Below are 24992 nucleotides of genomic sequence, written 5' to 3' on the forward strand. Positions count from 1 at the left end.
TGTCTAATTTGAGAAACAGACGCCTCACAAGTCCTCAACTGGCAGCTTCATTAAATAGTAACTGCAAAACACCAGTCTCAATGTCAACAGTGAAGAGGCGACTCTGGGATGTTGGCCTTCTAGGCAGAGTATCAAAGAAAAAGCCATATAAAAAGAAAAAATATTAAGATGGGCAAAATAACACAGACACTGGACAGAGGACACTGCCGTCCTGTGGGTTGTCACTCTGGCCTTGGCCTAACATCTAAGGCTGAAAGACAAAAATGAATGTTTCACTAAGATCCTAAAGAGCTCTACAGTACTATTAGGCCTATGAGATGAATTATATGGAGGATGTGCTGTTTCTGTGTGTTAATGTATACTCTATGTGAAACCTTTGGAAATACCTGGATTTCTGCAAAGATTGGTCATAAAATTGATCTTCATCTAGGTCACAACAATAAACAAACAGTCTGCTTAAACTAATAACAAACAATTATACATTTTCATGTCTTTATTGAACACACCGTGTAAACATTGACAGTGCAAGGTGGAAAAAGTATGTGAACCCTTGGATGTAATAACTGGTTGACCCTCCTTTGGCAGCAATATCCTCAACCAAACATTTTCTGTAGTTGTGGATCAGACCTGAACAACAGTCAGAAAGAATTTTGGACCAGTCCTCTTTACAAAACTGTTTCAGTTCAGAAATATTCTTTGGATGTCTGGTGTGAACTGCTCTCGAGGTCATGCCACAGCATCTCAAATCAGGTTGAGTTCAGGACTCTGACTGGGCCACTCCAGAAGGCATATTTTCTTCTATTGTTGATTTACTTCTGTGTTTTGGGTCGTTGTCCTGTTGCATCACCCAACTCCTGTTGAGCTTCAATTGGTGGACAGAGCCTTACATTCTCCTGCAAAATGTTTTGATAATCTTGGGAATTCATTTTCCCATCAATGATAGCAAGCTGTCCAGGCTCTGAGTCAACAAAGCAGCCCCAAACCATGATGCTCCCTCCACCATACTTTACAGTTGGGTTGAGATTTTGATGTTGGTGTGCTGTGCCTTTTTTCCCTCCACACATAGTGTTGTGTGTTCCTTCCAAACAACTCAACTGTAGAATCATTTGTCCACAGAATATTTTTCCAGTAGCGTTGTGGAACATCCAGGTGCACTTTTGCAAACTTCAGACGTGCAGTAATGTTTTTTTTGGGACCGCAGTGGCTTCTTCCGTGGTGTCCTCCCATGAACACCATTCTTGTTTAGTGTTTCACGTATCATAGACTCTTCAACATAGATGTTAGCGTGTTCCAGAGATTTCTGTAAATCTTTAGTTGGCACTCTAGTATTCTTCTTAACCTCATTGAGCATTCTGCACTAAGCTCTTGCAGTCATCTTTGCAGGACGGCCACTCCTAGGCAGAATAGCAACAGTGCTGAACTTTCTCAATTTATAGACAATTTGTCTTACCATGGACTGATGAACATCAAGGCTTTTAGAGATACTTTTGTAAACCTTTCCAGCTTTATGCAAGTCAACAATTCATAATCTTAGGTCTTCTGAGGTCTCTTCTGTTCGAGGCATGGTTCACATCAGGCAATGCTTCTTGTGAATAACAAACTCACATTTTGTGAGTGTTTTTTATCGGGCAAGGCAGCTCTAACCAACATCTCCAATCTCGTCTCATTGATTGGACTCCAGGTTAGCTGACTCCTGACTCCAATTAGCTTCTGGAGAAGTCATTAGCCTAGGATTTCACATACTTTTTCCAACCTACACTGTGAATGTTTAAATTATGTATTCAATATATACAAGAAAAATACAATAATTTGTGTGTTATTAGTTTAAACACACTATGTTTGTCTATTGTTGTGACTTGAATGAAGATCAGATCAAATTTGATGACCAATTTATGCAGAAATCCAGGTATTTCCAAAGGGTTCACATACTTTTTCTTGCCACTGTATGTGTAGGTGGATGTTTTTTTTGTGTGTTTTTTTAAAACTTTTGTTACAAAAATCTTTCCCTTGGGAAATGTTTTTTTTTAAAGGTGGGAAGGAAATTGTGTTGGGGAGAGAGCTGAGTTATGTACTAGACTGGTGGGGGTCGGGAGAGAGTTGAGTTATTGACTAGACTGGTGGGGTTTGGGCGTGCAGGTGGCTCGGGCTGGCTGGGCGGTCTGGCTGAAATTTGATATTAAGGATGTCTTGATAAGTCTTTGTAATACATTTTTTAAAGAGTCGTTAGGCTATTGGTTAAAGGTGCAACTCAATATTGATTATTGAATTATCTTTTATCTAGTTCAGTCTTATCAATCACTTAAACATATTTAATAATGTTCTCTTACTTAAGCTTGGTGACTGTGGGCATTTTTGCTTACTTTTTGTTATTCTAAATAGAGACGGCTAGAAGGGCCATGCGTCATATTATATAGATTGTGTAGAAATGCAGGAAATTAGTTTTAGATGCCAAAACTAATTCTGGAGGAAGACTCAAAGACCCCCGCACCAGGTTACCAGGTCACAGTTAATTACAGCTGTTTCCCCCCTCTGGCACAGCATGGTTTGTGCCCTTATGGCCCAAGGCTTTGAAGGTCACTGATAATTGAGCTCTTTTATAATGTTCGTCAGGGGCTGTCAAGTGTCAGAAGTAAATCCCAGGGACCAGGGAGGAGAGGGCAGTGCGTCACATGTCACAATGTTTTGTTTTCAGTGGAATAGCTCTCTTGTAGTCTCCATAACCCTGGAGTCACAGTAACTGCACAGCTGTCTCATACACACACACACATTTACATAACTGGCTTTTACTTAACATAATTTGTGGTGCATTATATATATATTTTTTAACATAATATTGCAGGGAATTTCCCCACACAAACATGCATTACAGAAAAATGCAGTCTTGTGGCCGGGCACAGAATATGTAAGGTCTCCTCTTTGCGCTCCTTCTACTTTACTAGTTTATGACCATCCCTAGTTAAATAAAAAATACAATAAAAATACAAATTCATGACCTGCATCTCCCTCTACTGGTAGGTGTAGGGTCAGTTAAACTGCGGTAGAGCTTCCTCCAGTATGATCCAGCTCAAAACAAGGAAATGGAACATGTAAGCTAGCTAGATGCGATTCCAATCACCGTTACACTTTGTAATTAGAATTGGCTAGTTATGGTAAAGAAACTTGAGTAGGCGTGACATCTCTGTTATTTTGAAACTGATATTATCAAAATAATTTTAATAAGTAACGTACACAGCGCAGCGGCGGCAGGTGTCACAAACGGAAGAAGTCCATGTAACGTTAGCTAAAGTATCGCGTGACCGCAAAAACGAAAAAGTTTACGGATTTGCTTTGTTCTGTGGCTACTTGATAAATATTGTGACTCTTTTTGGATCATCTCTTTATTTACGGCATCGATTTCATAAAATGGATATAATTTGCTCGCTGTATTTTAGTTACGTTAGATAGCTATCGTACCATCAGACTCATGAGTGCTTCCCGCTGGTTCGCTGGCTAACTAGCTAGCTAGGTGCTAGCTAAATGGCTAGCTAATTTGAGAAGTTCACAGAGATGGATGATATAATTTCGCTCAGCTCGGGGAGCGGAGAGGACTCGGATGTTGAAGTTGTTGGCGTTTACAGTGACACCGAGAACAAGGCCGAAGCAATACCTTTTATCAGAGGAGGATGGGTCAATCTGGCTGCCTACACACCGGTAAGTTGCAAGGGCTACCCCGTACAACAACAGAAGAGGTTTGTTTGACATATGGCACGTGTGAAAATACAAGAGTAGGTAGCTTGCAGGCCCAAATGATGTAGTTGTTCAGAAAAAAAAGTTGTTGGCATTGACAGCTAGCTAATTAGCTGTTTGTTAATGTAATGCAAAACCAGTTGAGGGCGTGGCGCGTGCCACAAACTGGCGCTACTGTATACAGACAGTCATTGGTTGATACACTTCACTCACCAACTCCTCAGCTGCAGTTTGGGATTTACTGAACTTGTTGACCCGACCTAACTTTTCTTATCAACATTTTGAAAATTATAGCTAACGTTACATTGTTGTTGAAGATATTCAATGTGGTATAGCCATACTCTATTTACCTGGTAATAGTTTGAGAGTAGACCAAATCGTTGTCCAGCTAGCTAGCTAACGTTAGCAGTTATAACGTAACGACGCGACTGTCCAAAAACACACCTGGTCAGGCCAGGGTTAATGTTTTTTGTTGTTGATGATATTGAGAATATTAAATAATGGCGTCTGCAGTCGATGGCATACATATTCAGCAACCTGAGATCAGTCAATGCAAACATTTAAATGAAATATACTTTATGTTGATGTTTACCTCATAGAACTAGAATGAGATTCTATTTACTGTGGTACACCTGTCTCTTTCAGTTTGTGATTGACATTACTGGTCGGAGGTGGGCACTACCACCACCAAGGAGGCGCAGGAGGAGGGACCCAGGTGGGCCTGTAGAAGTGGTGGACTTGAGTGACAACAACCTCTCGGATCACTCAGATCCAGGGCCGGTGAGTCCACTACCTCAGGGAGAGAAAAAGACTGAGGGACTTTCAAAACACAAAGGACCACACACCAAAAGTCCAGATTCTCTGTCCCGCTCCCCAACTGAACAAGAGTTGGAGAACAAAGCTGTTTTAAAAGCAGAAGAACGTGACATCCTTGAGTCCAATCAGAGTTCTCTCAGGGATTCATCTTCAACTAGACCACCAGATGTCAAGAACGCTGTGAAATGCTCAGACGTAGACATTCCAAAATGTCCTGTCAAATCACCAAGTGTGCCTAAATCTGAACCGCCAGCAGAGAAGGCAAAAGCCTCAGGGTCTTCCTCTTACCAGATAACTTGGGAGTCACAACAGTGCTTGGGTATAACTTCTCAACCACTGTGTGAAGGGAAAGAAGAGCCAGAATGCCTCAAGGCCAAGACCCAAACCTCAATAACCATTCCAAATGAAGCTCCGACAAGCTGCACTGGAAAAGTAGAAAAGCATGCATTGGAAGAGCAAGAAATAGAGTCTATGTTTACAACGTATACACCTCTTCTGACAGAGGAAAGGGAAGAACCAGGGTCTCCACAATCATTACTCTATGCTACTCTCTCCCTCTCCCCCCAAAGCCTAGACAGCCCCTATTACGTCCCTGATGATACAGACCCAGACCCTTTCAGGTTCTCAGAGGATTGGGGTGTACGTGAAACTCGGCACAACGACACCTGTTATTCCCCTACACACATCCCCTTTGAGAGCTCTCTCTCTCCACCTCTACCTGATGATCAGACAGTGTGTCTCAACCAGAGTCTTAAACAGGATCCAGTCTACCCCTATAGCTCCCCTACCAATGGCACAGGATCAGTGCTGTTGGAGGAAATAAATCAACTTCAGGGCTTAAACCACACCATCTCCAGTCCCTGCTCTCCTTCCATAGAACCAGACCAGCAGGCTCCCCAGAATTCCCAGCTAACCACCGGCTCCAACTCCCCTGGCTCCTGCATGGGAGGAACTCATAGCAATAATGAGAGCCAGCCCAACCGGACGCCCAACCGGACCCCCAGCCTTACGTCCACAGTCATCCTAGCTGGGGAGTCCCCAGACTGGCCTTTGGATGAGACTGATGCGGATCTGGTTATGGATAGCCCCCTGTACATGTGTAGTAGTATCCCTAGTGACCCTCCCATGTCGCTGCGGTCTGAGGACATGGATGTGGAGGCAGGGCCCAGATCTCCTGAGGCCAGCCAGCCTGGTTTGGGGGCTGAGGGCTTGATGACTACTGCATGGAGGGATGGCAAGGAAGGAGAGGAGATGGTTGGTGGTGAGAATGACATGGAGGTCAGCAGAGAGGACAGACGCTATGTGTGTCCAATCCAGCTCAGGAAACTGAGGCAGCTGATGGCTGGACCAGTTCAGCACCTGGTAAGTAGGAGAGACATTTTCCCCACATTTTCCTGTGGTTTCTCTCACTCTCTTCTGTTGTTTTTCTCTTTCTCCCTTTCCAGGAGGATGAGGAAGAGGAGGATGATGGTTTTGGTGACCCAGAGCCTCTGTGCAGACAGAGCCTGAGCCTGGTGTACAGCACCATGGAGGAGAACTACCCAGAGGGCACCCTGCAGCTGCTGTCTGACCTGCTGCAGCCCCGCTTCTTCCCCCCCATCGACATCACCACCCACCTCCTCAGAGGCATCCTGCTAGACCCCCAGTGTCCCGACTTTCTCTGTCTGGAGGCCTACACTCTCCTCATGAGGACCCAGAGGCACAATCACACCGATCAGACCACTATCCCATGGGACTGGGAGCTGTTGACGTCAGTCATGGCTGCTGAACAGGTAAGGACAGTGACAGGCCTCTCTCAGCACCTTAACAATTGATTATGATTATACACCCAGTTTTTATTAGAGCAGTGAGGGAAGCAATGTTTCCACAAGCATCAGGTTTACAGGGGTATTATGCTTTCACTAGGATAGTTGATCTGACCACCTGCCCTTCCCGTCAATTCTCCTCTTCCTTAGAGCCGTGGCAGGAGGCTCTGCTGTGAGGTGGTGCGTATGCTGCTGCAGTACATCGTCCAGACCATGGAGGATGACTTCCGGGTCAAACTCTCCTTCCGTGATCTCCACCATTCCATCGCCAAGGCAACCCTGTCATGTGATGTACGGTTCACCCAGGTCAGGTGAGCATTGTGTGTCCAGGAGAATAAAATATATATATATATATACATATTTGTCTTTATCAGTTCCTGAGAAAAGAGACAGATGTGCATTTTGTTGAGGTTTGTATGACAATTTAATTCGTGTTTAATTATTTTCTACATCTTCTCCCTCCCATCAGAGATGTTATCAATTGGCTCTTTGCTGCTATTGTGAAATCAACAGGGGACAAAGGCAACATGTCTGCTAACATTGAGGTGAAAACACAGAAGGAAAAAGATGAACATCTAAAGTGAGTTAAAAATTACATCTGCATACAACATTCCACACCCCTTGACTCATTGTTTTGAGATTGGAAATATAGCACCCCACCCTTCATATCAGGTCAGTTTGAAGGATACAGAATAGAAACAGAGGACACACAGTCAATGTGTGTGTGTGTGTGTGTGTGTGTGTGTGTGTGTGTGTGTGTGTGTGTGTGTCATGTGCCTTATGTGTGTCATGTGCCTTATGTGTGTCAGAATGGTGTTCCTCCTCCAGAAGATGCTGTCCTTTGCCTTGGAGGTGGATCGCTCCCCGGCTCTCAACTCCAGCAAACTCTCTGGGGAACTCTTCCACACGCTCATCAGCACTGTCTGTCTGAGACAACACAGGTCAGGGTTTGAGGATGGAGGGGATGTTGAGATGAATGGACGTGTCAGGAGGACTATGCTTGCTGTGTAGAGACAGACAGCATCAACGCTTCACCTTCTCTCTTGCCTAGGATGCTGATGCTGGAGACCCTGGAGAGCAGACTACTGAGATGTAAGCTGATAGAGCACCTGCTTCACCATGCAAGTCCACAGAAGACCCCTCTGCCCATGTCTCTGAGTCTGCTGCTACACTTCCTACACAACGCCACCCTCCCACCTGACCCTACGGTGAGTACTAGTACTGCACAACGCCACCCTCCCACTTGAACCTACGGTGAGTACTAGTACTGCACAACGCCACCCTCCCACTTGAACCTACGGTGAGTACTAGTACTGCACAACGCCACCCTCCCACCTGACCCTACGGTGAGTACTAGTACTGCACAACACCACCCTCCCACTTGACCCTACGGTGAGTACTAGTACTGCACAACGCCACCCTCCCACCTGACTCTACGGTGAGTACTAGTACTGCACAACGCCACCCTCCCACCTGACCCTACGGTGAGTACTAGTACTGCACAACGCCACCCTCCCACTTGACCCAACGGTGAGTACTAGTACTGCACAACACCACCCTCCCACCTGACTCTATGGTGAGTACTAGTACTGCACAACACCACCCTCCCACCTGACTCTATGGTGAGTACTAGTACTGCACAACACCACCCTCCCACCTGACTCTATGGTGAGTACTAGTACTGCACAACACCACCCTCCCACCTGACTCTATGGTGAGTACTAGTACTGCACAACACCACCCTCCCACCTGACTCTATGGTGAGTACTAGTATTGCACAACGCCACCCTCCCACTTGACCCTACGGTGAGTACTAGTACTGCACAACACCACCCTCCCACCTGACTCTATGGTGAGTACTAGTACTGCACAACGCCACCCTCCCACTTGACTCTATGGTGAGTACTAGTACTGCACAACGCCACCCTCCCACTTGACCCTACGGTGAGTACTAGTACTGCACAACACCACCCTCCCACCTGACTCTATGGTGAGTACTAGTACTGCACAACGCCACCCTCCCACCTGACCCTACGGTGAGTACTAGTACTGCACAACGCAACCCTCCCACCTGACTCTACGGTGAGTACTAGTACTGCACAACACCACCCTCCCACCTGACTCTATGGTGAGTACTAGTACTGCACAACGCCACCCTCCCACCTGACCCTACGGTGAGTACTAGTACTGCACAACGCCACCCTCCCACTTGACCCTACGGTGAGTACTAGTACTGCACAACGCCACCATCCCTCCTGACCCTACGGTGAGTACTAGTACTGCACAACGCCACCCTCCCACTTGACCCTACGGTGAGTACTAGTACTGCACAACGCCACCCTCCCACCTGACCCTACGGTGAGTACTAGTACTGCACAACGCCACCCTCCCACCTGACTCTACGGTGAGTACTAGTACTGCACAACGCCACCCTCCCACCTGACTCTATGGTGAGTACTAGTACTGCACAACACCACCCTCCCACCTGACCCTACGGTGAGTACTAGTACTGCACAACACCACCCTCCCACCTGACTCTATGGTGAGTACTAGTACTGCACAACGCCACCCTCCCACCTGACTCTATGGTGAGTACTAGTACTGCACAACACCACCCTCCCACCTGACTCTATGGTGAGTACTAGTACTGCACAACGCCACCCTCCCACCTGACTATGGTGAGTACTAGTACTGCACAACACCACCCTCCCACCGGACCCTACGGTGAGTACTAGTACTGCACAACACCACCCTCCCACCTGACTCTATGGTGAGTACTAGTACTGCACAACGCCACCCTCCCACCTGACTCTATGGTGAGTACTAGTACTGCACAACGCCACCCTCCCACCTGACTCTATGGTGAGTACTAGTACTGCACAACACCACCCTCCCACCGGACCCTACGGTGAGTACTAGTACTGCACAACACCACCCTCCCACCTGACCCTACGGTGAGTACTAGTACTGCACAACGCCACCCTCCCACCTGACTCTACGGTGAGTACTAGTACTGCACAACGCCACCCTCCCACCTGACTCTATGGTGAGTACTAGTACTGCACAACACCACCCTCCCACCTGACCCTACGGTGAGTACTAGTACTGCACAACACCACCCTCCCACCTGACTCTATGGTGAGTACTAGTACTGCACAACGCCACCCTCCCACCTGACTCTATGGTGAGTACTAGTACTGCACAACACCACCCTCCCACCTGACTCTATGGTGAGTACTAGTACTGCACAACGCCACCCTCCCACCTGACTCTATGGTGAGTACTAGTACTGCACAACACCACCCTCCCACCGGACCCTACGGTGAGTACTAGTACTGCACAACACCACCCTCCCACCTGACTCTATGGTGAGTACTAGTACTGCACAACGCCACCCTCCCACCTGACTCTATGGTGAGTACTAGTACTGCACAACGCCACCCTCCCACCGGACTCTATGGTGAGTACTAGTACTGCACAACACCACCCTCCCACCGGACCCTACGGTGAGTACTAGTACTGCACAACACCACCCTCCCACCTGACCCTACGGTGAGTACTAGTACTGCACAACGCCACCCTCCCACCGGACCCTACGGTGAGTACTAGTACTGCACAACACCACCCTCCCACCTGACCCTACGGTGAGTACTAGTACTGCACAACGCCACCCTCCCACCTGACTCTAAGGTGAATACTAGCACTAGATTTTGAATTGATGAAGGAAGTCATGTTCATTTATATGGCATCTCAAAAAACAGTACACGGACCAATTGTTTTACTAAAATAGTAAGAGAAGTCATAAAGGTATGTAGCATAGGCTCAGTCCGTTTCTATTGTTCTTCAGGATGGAGCTGAGAGCTGGAAGAAGTGGGAGGAGTTGGTCCAACTACTATGGATGTTGTTGCTGAGCTATGAGGAAGTGATGAAAGGTGGGCCACTGAACGATTCACCCATCAAAAGGAGCATTCCTGAACAGTTTATTTAACTTTTAAATTGGTCACAGCCTCTTTAGGCTTTCCCCTTAGTTTTGTCCTCCTAACCCAGGGGTTCCCAAACTTTTTTGGCCCACGACCCCATTTTGATATTTAAAGAATTTGCAACCCCACCATGTTCTTTTTTTTATTGGGTCTATGACAGTCTATTACAAATCAGTCTGAAAGTACTTTTGACAGTATTTCAGTCTGAAGGCAGTATGGTTTGAAGTAAATTAAATGTATCTGAAAGGTATTGGGAAGTTCAGAAGATCACCAGGAAATCATTGTGTGATCTTCTGTGTAGAAAATAACATCATTTATGTTTTTTCCCCTCAGTCTGATTTTGTGCCTAATCTTGTCCACTCTGTTCTAATGAGACTTGTGGGCATTGCAGAGGGAAATAGAAGACACATTTTTCCTGAGAGTCTTATCTTTCAGTGATGGGGTCATACTATTTTGTTGCTTAATACCTTTCAACGATAGAGACACATATTGTAGGAAGAAAATAGAAACCGCTCTATTTATTACAACTACATCTAGTGGCTACCGGAGGTTAGACGTTACCCTGGTTCTATAAACCAAGCACGATTTTTCTCTCGCAACCCTATTTTCAAATCAGGCGACCCCTAGTTTGGGAAATCATGTCCTAACCCATCTGCACTTTGACCCCTTGAAACCTCCAGGTCACCTGCGCTCTGCCGTCACCGAGCGAGGGGGCTACGGTCGCGCTCCAATCCAGACAGTGAATGATTCTTTGTCGCGGTTGGCGGTCCAGGAGGCTATAGAGACCTTCCTGTCCAGAGCCCAGGCTGACCTGGGCCAAGACCTGCCTCCACACATCCACGAGTCCCTCACCTACCTGCAGGATCATCTGCTGGCCTCCTCTCATTGACGATAAGCTCAGCGCTTTGGTTCAAGCGGCTGTTGATTGATTTCTATTTATTTTTGTAATGATTCATTCAGTTTTCAAATTTTTCCCCCAATGAATTGTTTTAAATAAATATTTATTATTTTTTTAAACTAATTGTCTTAACTATGTTTGCTATTGACTTAGTATTGGTGGGACCTGTGTAGACAGTCTGACTGCATCCAATTCTTTCTTTTTCCAGCATCAGAAGAAGTAAGCTAGTAATTCAAGACCCATATGCTGATAGTTTGCATGGTCTCCAGTCAAGTGAAGAAACAAGTGTATGAAGAACATAGTTTAGTGTATAGCTCAGCCCGCCCCTTCATTAGGAGTTGGATTACAGTGGCCATGATTTGCTCATTATAACGACCAATGAAGGTTTCACCTCATAATAAGTTCAGAGCCATGTGATATCATAGCAGTTTGATTAACAGCTGTTGATTCTTGAACACACCCCTGAAGTTGCGTTTGGTCCATAAATGTTCACCCAAAGTCGCTGGTTCAGTCACAGATGGTGCGGTCCGTCCAAAAGCCAGCCAATAGCATCAAGAGTTGTCATCGTAGAGAAGGGAAAAAAATCCTGACAGTCGCCATGATGCTTGTTTTCTCCCTGTAATACAGCAGCGGAAACGAGTGAAGCAAGTAGAAACAAAAGAGCACGCACACGTCCTCGCGAGTTGGTATGCGTTTGCAGGTAAAAATCATCAACACAGGCGACGAGTTTATTTGAGTTTATTTGGATGAGACAGATCCACAGCTCATGTTTCAAATTACTACTGCGTTGATATTACCTTACCTAGCCATATGAAGTCGGACAGGTTAGAAAAATGTGGCTATCTAGCTTTCAGCGGGGGTTTGCTAGTTAGCCATAACATAAGTGAGTTAGCTAGTTAACGTTTACTGTTGCTCAGTCAGCCTAGCTAATGTGTTATGGTCAGTTATAAAATAATTACGCGAACGTTATCTTAATTAATTGGTTAGCTAACTATCATTCTCGCGAAGTTATTCGGTATTAATGACCGTTGGCTAACTTGCTAGCTAGCCCCTAGCTAACATGTTAGGCCAGTTAGCTATTGTTTTCCTGACTTTATGGCTTCAACGCGCCACTCAATTAGCTAGCTAGCCAGCCAATTTGTTATAATTAAGTTAGCTGGTGATTGTGGTTATTGCTTTATGCGGCCTGGTGTGTAGCTAGCTAATTGGCTAGGTAGTTAACTTAACTGTTATGTCATGCCTTGAGTATTACATAAATACAACTTTATTGAAATCACTGGGTGGTAATCTGTAAAGCAATACATTCTCATGACATTGTAACTGAGTTACTAATTTCAGAAATAATTATCTGCCAGCCAATAATAGCCACATCTTTCTTGAGCCTCATTCCCAGAAGTTGTCAAACTCAAGTGACACCCTCTTGAAAAGTTACAAGGATGGCCTGAATGGCCGGCCTGTGCATGTTTGTGAAGTAGCATTTAGTGAAGTCATTCTAAAAAATGTCAGATGTGCACCATACATACCTCAAGGTGTTTGATATTTATTTTATCAGTGAATAATGTTCATAGTTTTAACTTTTTCTACACAGTGTTACAGCAGGAATGCCCAAAGAAAAATATGACCCGCCAGACCCCAGGCGGATGTACACCATCATGTCAACTGAGGAGGCAGCCAATGGAAAGAAGTCTTACTGGCCTGAGCTGGAAATCACTGGTGAGCACGGCAGGGGTTGGCCTGGAGGCTGTGGAGGGGTGCTGTTCTCATATTAGGACCATGTGGGGATAGTCTAGGCCAGTTTCTCACAACCTTTTTTGTAAAGTGACCAGCATTCTAGTCATCCTTAGAGGATAAGGGCCTCTATTATAGGCCTGTATTTTGTCTCGACCATGAAGTCCAGCATGAGTGTTTACTTATGTACATTCAAATTGGGTAGAAGTCAACCTGTATCTGCTTTGCATAGAAAGCCATCACACAGAGACCTGACTCACCAGTGTATGTTTATCTACCGGTCTCCCCCTCCACATTTCTGTCTCCAGGTAATGTCAGAAGCCTGAGCCCGTCTCTGTGGACTCTGACCCACCTCACTGCCCTACACATCGCTGACAACTGTCTGTCACGCATCCCACCCGACATTGCCAAACTACACAACCTGTTGTACCTGGATCTATCGTCCAATAAGATCAGGAGCCTGCCGGCAGAGCTCGGCAACATGGTGTCTCTCAGGTGATTCGCTGGGAACCATGATTCCCACGATTCACTTTGTTCTAAACTGGGCTTGTAACTGGTTGGTGCTGAAAATAACCATTGTCCCATTTTAAAAAGCCTGTTTGGTTCAGAAGATTTGCTTTTGCCTGTATTGATGACTGGTCAATGTGTTTTATTTATGGGAAGGTTGAGGAAGGGGCTGTATTGTCAGGGGGGCTAGTCTCTGACACTTGCGTTTCCATGTGTCCGCCCTCAACAGGGAACTGCTTTTAAATAACAACCAGTTGCGGGTTCTGCCATTTGAATTGGGGAAACTGTTTCAGTTACAAACACTGGGGTTGAAAGGTGAGTGTGGCTTATCGTTTTGGTAACAATTGTATCTTAGAGACCCCATTGTTGATCCCGTGGCATTTATTTGATGTCATTCAACATTGTGTTCTTCACTCCTAACAGGAAACCCACTTGCACAAGAAATCATGAGCCTGTACCAGGAGCATGATGGCACCAGGAAACTGCTCAACTACCTGCTGGACAATCTGGCAGGTTCAATCAAATGCAGTAAGTCTGCCTCTCACACTGTTTTTGATATTGTAAAAAAAAAAAAAAAAAAAAAGTACCAATGGCTAAGGTGGATAACCCTCTCCCCAGCCCCCACAGAGCAGCCCCCATCCCGGTCGTGGATCGCACTCCAGGAGCCTGACCAGACGAGGCCTTCTGGTGAGAAGCCAGCAGACAGTCCCTGTACACACAGTACCCCAGCACACAGCCTATCACACAAAACCACAATTCAATATAAGTATAAATGAGGGGGGGAAGCATTAAGGTGAATAAGATGCCATTTCCAATTTTTCTCCCTGTTCCTCCTCAGCATTGTTCTCTGTTATGTGCTACAACGTGCTGTGTGATAAGTACGCCACACGCCAGCTCTACGGCTACTGCCCCTCCTGGGCCCTCAACTGGGAGTACAGGAAGAAGTCCATCATGCAGGAGATCATGAACTGCAGCGCTGACATCATCAGCCTACAGGTACATGTTTACCTCAACCAGGGATAAACTGCTTCTGTCCTTATGGTTTCGCTCTGATCAATTCATGTAACTGATTGCCCGGAGTGCGCACACTGGATTTCCCTGGTACATGTTATGGGTGCATTCAGTCATATCTGTCCACTCATGTTATTGCTTTGTTTTCAACAGGAAGTGGAGACAGAGCAGTACTACCAGTACTTCCTGCCAGAGCTGAAGGAGCAGGGCTATGAGGGCTTCTTCAGCCCCAAGTCTCGAGCCAGAACCATGCATGAGTCAGACCGCAAACATGTGGACGGTTGCGCAGTATTCTACAGGACAGAAAAGTGAGTGCAACTGAAGTTCTGTCAATGCATCTCTTTTTCCCTGACCACAATACTCAATTACTAGGTATCCATACAATTGGCAACAGATTTTCATTTGAATATAAACAATTACTTGTTACATGGGTTTCCATTATATTTTCATCTCCGCTGATGGTTGTTAAATAGCAAATGTGCCCACTCTGGTCTTGACACATGCTCTCTAGCCAACAGTTCGCAGATGGGATGGGTAGGCTACCTACATGATGAGATTCTTATGGATAAGAGCAATTTATTTGTCAAACAGCAGCCAAGCATCGATAATGTCACCAGAATAACACCCTTGGTATTTATTGGAGAGGAACATGAAGCTCATCACCGTGCACTTTCACTACCCTGAAGTTAATAGTTTATTATCTGTAGCCTAATAACCTGCATGCTTTTCCAAGTTGTAGGAGGACAAAACATCATTGCCTGACTCCCAAGTTTACTTCAATGCGATGGTTATCAATATTTAATTACTTTTAAACACAAAGATACCACCTTGTCTACATTTAGAAAGTTAATCTGACAAATGTGCTGTTTCCGTCAGGCATGTCATGATTTTCTATCTGACCTACTTTACTTGCATAAAGGTTGGATAGAAACCTGGTTAGTGACAGACTTTTATAACACCTCTCCCTGCTTCTCTCCCTGTTAACCCTTGCTGCTCTCTATTTCTTGCTCTGTCCTCCCTCAGGTTCAGCGTGGTGCAGAAACACACGGTGGAGTTTAACCAGCTAGCCATGGCTAACTCTGAGGGCTCTGAGGCCATGCTCAACAGGGTCATGACCAAGGACAACATCGGAGTGGCCGTACTGCTGGAGGTCCGCAAGGAGATGATGGAGGAATCCTGTGAGTACTTATGGCCCTGTCCTATTTCTAACCCAAGTCCCCACACCTAGCCGTGGCCCTGTCCTATCTCACCTTAGATCCCGCTCGTGACACCTGCCTCTTCATCTGGTTCTTACTCCTTTGGAGTTCATAAGACTGAACAAGTATAAGTAGGGATGCACCGATATGACTTTTTTGTCCGATTCCAATATTCCCCCCTATATATATATATATATATATATATATATATATATATATATATATATATATATATATATTTTAGCAGCCTTTTAAGGGTTCTAGTACAGTTAAATAGTTGAAACGGTGTCATATGTTAATTTGTTCAGTTAGGAACCGATTGTTTAACTTAAAATACATTCACAGATGTAATTTTTCTAACAGACAAATATTTTAGCTGCCCTGCGTTACAAAGATGGTTAAGTTGTTGGTGGCTCTTCCTACTATCCAGTTTGGACCGTATGGAGAAACTTAAATGCTTTGAAATAAATATTGGTTTAAACTAAAATGCAGTTAATCATTTGAGCTTTAAATGCTTGGCAAAATGACTCTAGACTGTCATAAACTGCTATAAATGGCACAACTTAACATTTTCAAATGTGCTCAACTGACTTGATTAGTAAAATGAGAGCAAATTTATAACACATCTAATCTTTCATTTAGGAAATATTTGTATTTTTTTAAACACTTGAGTTTTAAATTAAATGGAAATTTTGACCTATGCCAGCCATGAATGAACAACAGAAAATCCATTGGGCTTAGTAAACATTTTTCCAGTGACTCTAGATGCCTGGGTTACAATATGACCACCCATTTACAATTTTAACTTTTGGTGAAGGTTTTTCTTCACAAAGAGGACCTGCTAAACTTTGTCACCAGAATCTTTTTTTCGTCTACAATGTGTGAAGCAGCACTGAAAAGGTGCTCACTGGCCACACTAGTACAGGGAGAACCAAGATACTTACGTGCAGCTTTAGCTAGGATGGGGAAAACGGTGCTTGTTACTTCTCCAGTATCCAAGTGCATCTTTCCTGGGAATAGTAGGTTCTCAGGTATCCTAGTATCTGCAAATAATGGGGGGTAGTCGTACATTTAATACAACATATTGCTTTATTCTTGCATTCCAAAGGATCATTAGGCCGATGTAGTAACAGAAAATGAAAATACGTCTGTGACAAAAAAAAGTTATTTTGTTGGCATTTACGTATGTCCCCATTACCAGTAAAAAATAAACAAAACTTATTTCTTTCACTTACAACCAGGATTTCATCATATGTCAAACAGTGAAGTTTCAGCCCTGTCTGTCCATGGCCTCTAAAGTTGTGGGTCCTCTTCTTGGGTGTGTGCTGTTACTGTGTCTGTTTCCATCTTGTCTAACATTTCACAGTAACCCTGTTTTTTTTTGTCTGGGTCGAAGTAGCGGTCCTTGTACCTAGCATCGAGCATGGTGGTGACACAGTAAAGAGCATCAGAGAATGCCCCTGAATTGCTTGTTCACAGCGTCTAGTAGAGTACTTTTGCAAGTTTTAACCCCAAGGTCTGTGTCGGCAGTTTTGTTGAGCAGGTGTTTCAATGCCATGACAGCGGGTATCACGTCTGCTGCAGACGCAGTTGAAGAGCTTATTTCTTGGGTCAGTTGTTCGAATGGAGCTAGGAGTATGCATGTTTTCAATGAGTCCACTGGTTTGTACTGATTGTTGCAGGTAATTCCAAGTCGGTAGCGTACACGTCAAGCACCTATTTTTGTTCCAGCAGGCTCTATGTAAATAGGACTGTTCCATCTGGTGGAAGCATCTTAATTAAGCCTTTTAATTTTCACTCCAAGCTGCTCCTGTATTGCTTGCAGGTGCTGTATGCTAGCGGTGAGTGTTTAAAATGACCCGCTATCTTCCTACCTGTTGCCACTGTCAGATATGCTGCATTGGGCACCAAAAAACCTTCATTCATAGCCAGTTGCACCGTGTGTGCCATGCATGGCAAACTGGCAACTCCGTATTCTTCCAAAGACTTTAAGTTACGTGCATTATCACAATTCACAGGGTGTACTTTTTGGGGGATTTTCCAAGTTTCAAACATTTTCTCAAATGCTGTTGAAATGGCAGCTGCGGTATGAGAACCAGCACATTCTTGAACATGCAATATGGCTTTCCTCGGTACGAAATCCTCGTCAACCAACTGTGCAGTCAGACTCCACTTGCTCATGGTGCTGATGTCGCTGGTCCAAATGTCAGTTGTGACGCTAATAGCCGCAACGCCCATAGCAAGTATTTCGTGGATGTGCGATTCAACAATACTGTAACTCTGGTAGGGAAATATCTGGAAAAATAGCGCCTACTTGGTAGTGTGTACCGGTGCTTGATGTGCTCGACCAGTAGGCGAAAGCCAACATCCACAACAGAACGGTTGATTGTCAAAGGCAATGAATTACATTATCTTGGCATTACTGGATTTCGCTTTCGAGTTGTCTCGCTGAAATTTTCGTTCTCTTTCAAATGACTAGTCGACATGAACTTGTTTAGTTGTTGGAAGTGTGCTCTTAGTTTTTCTGCTTTTATTCTCAGTAGTCGCTGAACGTCTGGGGGTGATGCACTTTCAAATGAGTAATTAGGTTTGTGGTATTGAATGATTTCACTTTCTCCCGTCAGGAAATAATAGCAGCACAAACGTTGCATGTGGCCTTTTTGTTATCTTCCTTTGAAACATCAAAATAGATCCACACAGCAGACATTGTTGGTTAGGAATGATGTAATGCACGAATAGCGCGGTATTTTTTTGTGGCGTCATTACGTCACCTACATTAAAGGTATGCACTTCAGCTTTGACATCGGTTTTGAACATCGGCGTTAAACTAAATTGGGGGTGGGGGGTAGTGTCTTTTTCATCAATGCTTAGGAATGTGCTGTCTCCAAACTGTTTTAAATGTGTACCAAGGGCCTGTTAAATGCAGGGGCTTACCAGGGCTGAGGAGTAGAGGTAGGGAGCCCACGTGTGACTGGGGGGGGCCCTGCCTCGGTGGGTAACTGATTAATGACATTAACTGCATATTAAAAAATGTCTACCAGCCCTGATTTGAATGGGATCGGCCATCTATTGATTTTATTTCTATGTTTGGTTGCGGCTGTCTGTTTGCCTTGTGCAAATGTACAACTGTGAGAAATTCAGTTTGGAAAGCAAATCCCTACTGCTAAAAAGAGAACACTAATCTCTCTAGAACCAGTAGAAAAATCTCATCTCACATTTTTTAGGGCTGACAGCAGCACTGTTTTTCAAAGTAGCTCATCTTCAGATGAGAAGTGCATCAGCTGTCACCGTGAGTAGCCTATGGCTTCATCTTTATCATTAGATGAGTCAGTGTGCCACTGGACATTTTTATTTAGTAGCCTACTGTATGTATCCTATTTGTATATCTATCTCAAATGCAACATGCAAATTATCGGTTTCATGAGCTGAAATAAAGATCCCAGAAATGTTAAATACACATACATTTGTCTTTAATAAATAACTTTTTGTGGGGGAAAATTTATTCTGGTTGTCTGGGTGGGCCTATGCCCTCCCAGGCCAACCTATGGCTGCGCCCCTGCCCAGTCATGAAATCCATATTGGGGCCTAATTCATTTTTCAATTTACATATTTCCTTATGAACTGTGAAATTACATTTTGTTTATTTTCCGTGTGTGTATATATATATAATATACATATATAATATATATATAAATAAAAAAATATGCACGAGAAGGTGTGGTATATGGCCAATATACCATAGCTAAGGGCTTGGCACAACACAAAGTGGAGTGCCTGTGTACAGCCCCTTAGCCATGGTATATTGGCCGTATACCACCAAGCACTGAGATGCCTTATTGCTATTATAAACTGGCTACAAACCTAATTTACAGCTGTAAAAAGAGATGCTTTGTCATACCCGTGGAATACGGTCTGATATACCACGTCTGTCAGCCAATCAGCATTCAGAGCTCGAACAACCCAGTTTCTAAAGTATGTGGACACTCCTTCAAATGAGTGGATTTGTCTATTTCAGCTGTACCCGTTGCTGACAGGTGTATAAAATTGAACACACAGCCATGCAATTTCCATAGAAAAACATTGGCAGTGTAATCGCCCGTTCTGAAAAGCTCAGTGACTTTCAACATGGCACCGTCATAGGATGCCACCAAATTGCCTCGAAGCAATGTCAGCACAAGAACTGTTCGTCGGGAGCTTCATGAAATGTGTTTCCATGGCCAAGCAACTGCTCACGAGAAAACAATCACCATGTGCAATGCCAAGCATTTGCTGGAGTGGTGTAAAACTTGCTGGCATTGCACTCTGGAGCTTTGGAAACACGTTCTCTGAAGTAATTTATCACACTTCACCATCTGCTAGTCTGAGGTCCTGAGCACTCTGGAGCAGGTTTTCATCAAGGAGCAGCTTCTCCCCCGACTGCTCAGTTTGGCCAGGCGTCCAGCTCTAGGAAGAGTCTTGGTGGTTCCAAACTTCTACCATTTTAAGATTGGATGCCACTGTGTTCTTGGGGACTTTAAATGCTGCAGACATTTTTTTTGGTACCCTTCTTAGAGTTTTGCTCTGACATGCACTGTCAACTATGGGACCTTACATAGACAGGTGTACCTTTCCAAATCATGTGGTGCTAGAGGAGATGGCTGCCACTTTTACGGGCTCTTAACCAGTTGTCTTGTTTTTTCGTGTTATTTGTAACTTATTTTGTACATAATGTTTCTGCTACTGTCTCTTATGACCGAAAAGAGCTTCTGGATATCAGAACAGCGAGTACTTACTGGACAAATGTTTCTAACGAGTCGGATGCAAAGGATTTACTTCAGACACCCGACAAGGCCCTCATCTCCGTCTTTGGCAGGAGAGCTGGATATCTGCCTCTACCGTCAGTCCTATTAGCCAACTTACATTCATTGGATAACAAAATAGACGCACTACAATCACGAATATCCTACCAACGGGACATTAACTATCTTATGTTTACATTTACATTTAAGTCATTTAGCAGACGCTCTTATCCAGAGCGACTTACAAATTGGTGCATTCACCTTATGATATCCAGTGGAACAACCACTTTACAATAGTGCATCTAACTCTTTTAAGGGGGGGGTGGGGGGTTAGAAGGATTACTTTATCCTATCCTAGGTATTCCTTAAAGAGGTGGGGTTTCAGGTGTCTCCGGAAGGTGGTGATTGACTCCGCTGACCTGGCGTCGTGAGGGAGTTTGTTCCACCATTGGGGTGCCAGAGCAGCGAACAGTTTTGACTGGGCTGAGCGGGAACTGTACTTCCTCAGAGGTAGGGAGGCGAGCAGGCCAGAGGTGGATGAACGCAGTGCCCTTGTTTGGGTGTAGGGCCTGATCAGAGCCTGAAGGTACGGAGGTGCCGTTCCCCTCACAGCTCCGTAGGCAAGCACCATGGTCTTGTAGCGGATGCGAGCTTCAACTGGAAGCCAGTGGAGAGAGCGGAGGAGCGGGGTGACGTGAGAGAACTTGTGAAAGTTGAACACCAGACGGGCTGCGGCGTTCTGAATGAGTTGTAGGGGTTTAATGGCACAGGCAGGGAGCCCAGCCAACAGCGAGTTGCAGTAATCCAGACGGGAGATGACAAGTGCCTGGATTAGGACCTGCGCCGCTTCCTGCGTGAGGCAGGGTCGTACTCTGCGAATGTTGTAGAGCATGAACCTACAGGAACGGGTCACCGCCTTGTTTCACCGAGTCATGGCTGAACGACCACATGGATAAAATACAGCTGGCGGGCTTTACGCTGCATCAGTAAGACAAAGGGTGGTGGTCTGTATTTGTAAACAGCTGGTGCACAAAATCTAATATTAAGGAAGTCTCAAGGTTTTGCTCGCTTGAGGTAGTGTATCTCATGATAATCTGTAGACAACTCTTGTTAAATAGTGTGTTCATCATTTTTTCATAGCTGTCTATTTACCACCACAAACCGATGCTGGCACGAAGTCCGCACTCAATGAGCTGTATAAGGCCATAAGCAAACAGAAACGCTCATCCAGAGGCGGCGTTCCTAGTGCCCGGGGACTTTAATGCAGAGAAACTTAAATCAGTTTTACCTAATTACGACCAGCATGTTAAATATGCAACATCTCCACACACAGATGTGTACAAAGCTCTCCCTCACCCTCCATTTGGCAATTCTACCCAAAATTCTATCCTCCTGTTAAAAGCAAAAACTAAAGCATGAATCACCAGTGACTCTGTCAATACAGAGGTGGTCAGATGACAGATGCTAAGCTACACAACTTTTTGCTAGCACAGACCGGAATATGTTCTGGGATTCTTCCGACGGCATCAATACGTGCATTGATGACGTCGTCCCCACGTTGACCGTATTTACATAACCCATCCAGAAGCCATGGATTACACGCAATATCCGCACTGAGCTAAAGTAGAGCTACTGTTTTCAAGGAGCGGGACTCTAACCCAGCCGCTTATAAGAAATCCCGCTATGCCCTCTGACAAACCGTCAAACAGGCCAAGCATCAATACAAGACTAAGATTGAATCATACTGCACGGCTTGCAAACTATTAGACTACAAAGAGCAGCCCAGCCGCGATCCTAAATTCCTTATGCTCGCTTTGAGGCAAGGAACGCTGAAGCATGCATGAGAGCATCAGCTGTTCCGGATGACTGTGATCACGTTTTTCGTAGCTGACCAAAGACCTTTAAAAAGATGTGCTGACCAACTGCCAAGTTGGTCCCTGTCTGAGTCTGTAATACCAACATGTTTCAGGCAGACCACCATAGTCCCTGTGCCCAAAAACACTAAGGTAACCTGGCTAAATGACTACTGACCCGTAGCACTCACGTCTGTAGCCATGAAATGCTTTGAAAGGCTGGTCATGGCTCACATCACCATTATCCCAGAAACCCTAGACCCACTCCAATTTGCATACCGCCCCCAACAGATCCACAGATGATGCAAGCTCTATTGCACTCCACACTGTCCTTTTCCACGTGAACAAAAGGAACACCTACGAAAATGCCATTCATTGACTACAGCTCAGTGTTCAACACCATACTGCCCTCAAAGCGCATCACTAAGCTAATGACCCTGGGATGAAACGCCTCCCACTGCAACTGGATCCTGGACTTCCTGACGGGCAGGAAGTAAAGGTAGGTAACACTTTTCTTCACCTTTATGTAACCAGGTAGGCCAGTTGAGAACAAGTTCTCATTTACAACTGTGACCTGGCCAAGATGAAGCAAAGCAGTGCAACAACAAGTTACACATGGGATAAACAAGTGTACAGTCAAACACAATAGGTTAATCTATGTACAGTGTGTGCAAATGTTGTAAGGTTAGGGAGGTAAGGCAATAAATAGGCCATAGTGGTGAAATAATTACAATTTAGCATAAACACTGGCGTGATGGTGGTGCAAAAACATAAATAACAATATGGGGAAGAGAGTTGGGTGTGCTGTGTCCAGGTGCAGTGATCAGTAAGCTGCTCTGACAGCTGATGCTTAAAGTTAGAGAGGGAGATATAGACTCCAGCTTCAGAGATGTTTGCAATTTGTTCCAGTCATTGGCAGCAGAGGACTGGAAGGAAAGGCGGCCAAAGGAAGTGTTGGCTTTGTGGCTGGCCAGTGAAATATACCTACTGGAGCGCGTGCTACGGGTGGGTGTTGCTATGGTGACCAGTGAGCTGACATAAGGCGGGGCTTTATCTAGCAAAGACTTATAGATGACCTGGAGCCAGTGGGTTTGGTGACGAATATGTAACGAGGACCAGCCAACGAGAGCATACAGGTCCCAGTGGTGGGTAGTATTTGGGGCTTTGGTGACAAGAAGAATGGCACTGTGATAGACTACATCCAATTTGCTGAGTAGAGTATTGGAAGCTATTTTGTAGATGACATTGCTGAAGTCGAGGATCGGTAGGACGGTCAGTTTTACGAGGATATGTTTGGCAGCATGAGTGAAGGAGGCATTGTTGCGAAATTGGAAGCCGATTCTAGATTTGATTTTGGATTGGAGATGCTTAATTTGAGTCTGGAAGGAGAGTTTACAGTCTAGCCAGACACCTAGGTTTTTGTCCACATATTCTAAGTCAGAACCATCCAGAGTAGTGATGCTGGAAGTGCGGGCAGCAATCGGTTGAGGAGCACTCATAATGTTTTACTAGCATTTTTAGAGCAGTTGGAGGCCATGGAAGGAGTGTTGTAAGGCATTGAAGCTCGTTTGGAGGTTTGTTAGCAGTGTCCAAAGAAGGGCCAGGTGTATACAGAATGGTGTTGTCTGCGTAGAGGTGGATGAGAGAATCACCAGCAGCATGAGTGACATTGAGATATATACACTGCTCAAAAAAATAAAGGGAACACTTAAACAACACAATGTAACTCCAAGTCAATCACACTTCTGTGAAATCAAACTCAACTTAGGAAGCAACACTGATTGACAATAAATTTCACATGCTGTTGTGCAAATGGAATAGACAAAAGGTGGAAATTATAGGCAATTAGCAAGACACCCCCAATAAAGGAGTGGTTCTGCAGGTGGTGACCACAGACCACTTCTCAGTTCCTATGCTTCCTGGCTGATGTTTTGGTCACTTTTGAATGCTGGCGGTGCTTTCACTCTAGTGGTAGCATGAGACAGAGTCTTCAACCCACACAAGTGGCTCAGGTAGTGCAGCTCATCCAGGATGGCACATCAATGCGAGCTGTGGCAAAAAGGTTTGCTGTGTCTGTCAGCGTAGTGTCCAGAGCATGGAGGCGCTACCAGGAGACAGGCCAGTACATCAGGAGACGTGGAGGAGGCCGTAGGAGGGCAACAACCCAGCAGCAGGACCGCTACCTCCGCCTTTGTGCAAGGAGGAGCACTGACAGAGCCCTGCAAAATGACCTCCAGCAGGCCACAAATGTGCATGTGTCTGCTCAAACGGTCAGAAACAGACTCCATGAGGGTGGTCCATGAGACTCCATGAGGGTGGCACTCCTTTATTGGGGGTGTCTTGTTAATTGCCTATAATTTCCACCTTTTGTCTATTCCATTTGCACAACAGCATGTGAAATTTGTCAATCAGTGTTGCTTCCTAAGTGGACAGTTTGATTTCACAGAAGTGTGATTGACTTGGAGTTACATTGTGTTGTTTAAGTGTTCCCTTTTATTTTGTTGAGCAGTGTATATATGAGTAAAGAGTCAGCCCGAGAATTGAACCCTGTGGCTTCCCCATAGAGACTGCCAGAGGTCCGGGCAACAGACCCTCTGATTTGACACACTGAATTCTGTCTTTGAAGTAGTTGGTGAACCAGGCGAGGCAGTCATTTGAGAAACCAAGGCTGTTGAGTCCGATTTTAAAAATGCA

General features: G+C 45.0%; 2 protein-coding genes across 3 annotated transcripts in view; both read left to right on the forward strand.

Moving 5' to 3' along the window:
• The first annotated feature begins 3030 nt into the window (after positions 1–3030).
• On the forward strand, positions 3031–11344 carry simc1 (SUMO interacting motifs containing 1). Of its 2 annotated transcripts, none has more exons than XM_071411209.1 (9): positions 3031–3690; positions 4372–5904; positions 5988–6314; positions 6498–6658; positions 6817–6927; positions 7157–7288; positions 7399–7555; positions 10195–10279; positions 11008–11344. In XM_071411209.1, exons 1-9 carry the CDS (start codon positions 3547–3549, stop codon positions 11214–11216), a joined length of 2859 nt encoding a protein of 952 aa, XP_071267310.1. In that variant the 5' UTR covers positions 3031–3546; the 3' UTR covers positions 11217–11344. The 2 variants fall into 2 exon arrangements, with proteins under 2 accessions (XP_071267310.1, XP_071267311.1); XM_071411210.1 differs by having other exon boundaries at positions 3038–3690; positions 4372–4506.
• A 108-nt stretch (positions 11345–11452) lies between these two features.
• Positions 11453–24992, forward strand: part of LOC139581443 (CCR4-NOT transcription complex subunit 6-like) — a 30380-nt gene continuing 16840 nt past the window's right edge. Inside the window, exons 1-9 of the mRNA XM_071411211.1 lie at positions 11453–11925; positions 12814–12938; positions 13262–13448; positions 13690–13775; positions 13884–13988; positions 14079–14147; positions 14299–14456; positions 14625–14779; positions 15495–15649. Of these exons, the coding sequence (XP_071267312.1) occupies positions 12827–12938; positions 13262–13448; positions 13690–13775; positions 13884–13988; positions 14079–14147; positions 14299–14456; positions 14625–14779; positions 15495–15649 (1027 nt within the window). The 5' untranslated portion in view covers positions 11453–11925; positions 12814–12826. The remainder of the gene's footprint in view (positions 11926–12813; positions 12939–13261; positions 13449–13689; positions 13776–13883; positions 13989–14078; positions 14148–14298; positions 14457–14624; positions 14780–15494; positions 15650–24992) is intronic.

The sequence above is a fragment of the Salvelinus alpinus genome, chromosome 7 (genome assembly GCF_045679555.1).
Source record: "Salvelinus alpinus chromosome 7, SLU_Salpinus.1, whole genome shotgun sequence".
Taxonomy (NCBI): Eukaryota; Metazoa; Chordata; class Actinopteri; order Salmoniformes; family Salmonidae; genus Salvelinus; species Salvelinus alpinus.

What these genes read in the sequence shown, in the direction of transcription:
- simc1 (XM_071411209.1), top strand. Translation starts at nt 3,547, where the DNA reads ATGGATGATATAATTTCGCTCAGCTCGGGGAGCGGAGAGGACTCGGAT. An exon ending in GAAAAAGATGAACATCTAAA is followed by an intron (nt 6,928 to 7,156) that starts GTGAGTTAAAAA and finishes TATGTGTGTCAG; the next exon opens with AATGGTGTTCCTCCTCCAGA. An exon ending in GTCTGTCTGAGACAACACAG is followed by an intron (nt 7,289 to 7,398) that starts GTCAGGGTTTGA and finishes TCTCTTGCCTAG; the next exon opens with GATGCTGATGCTGGAGACCC.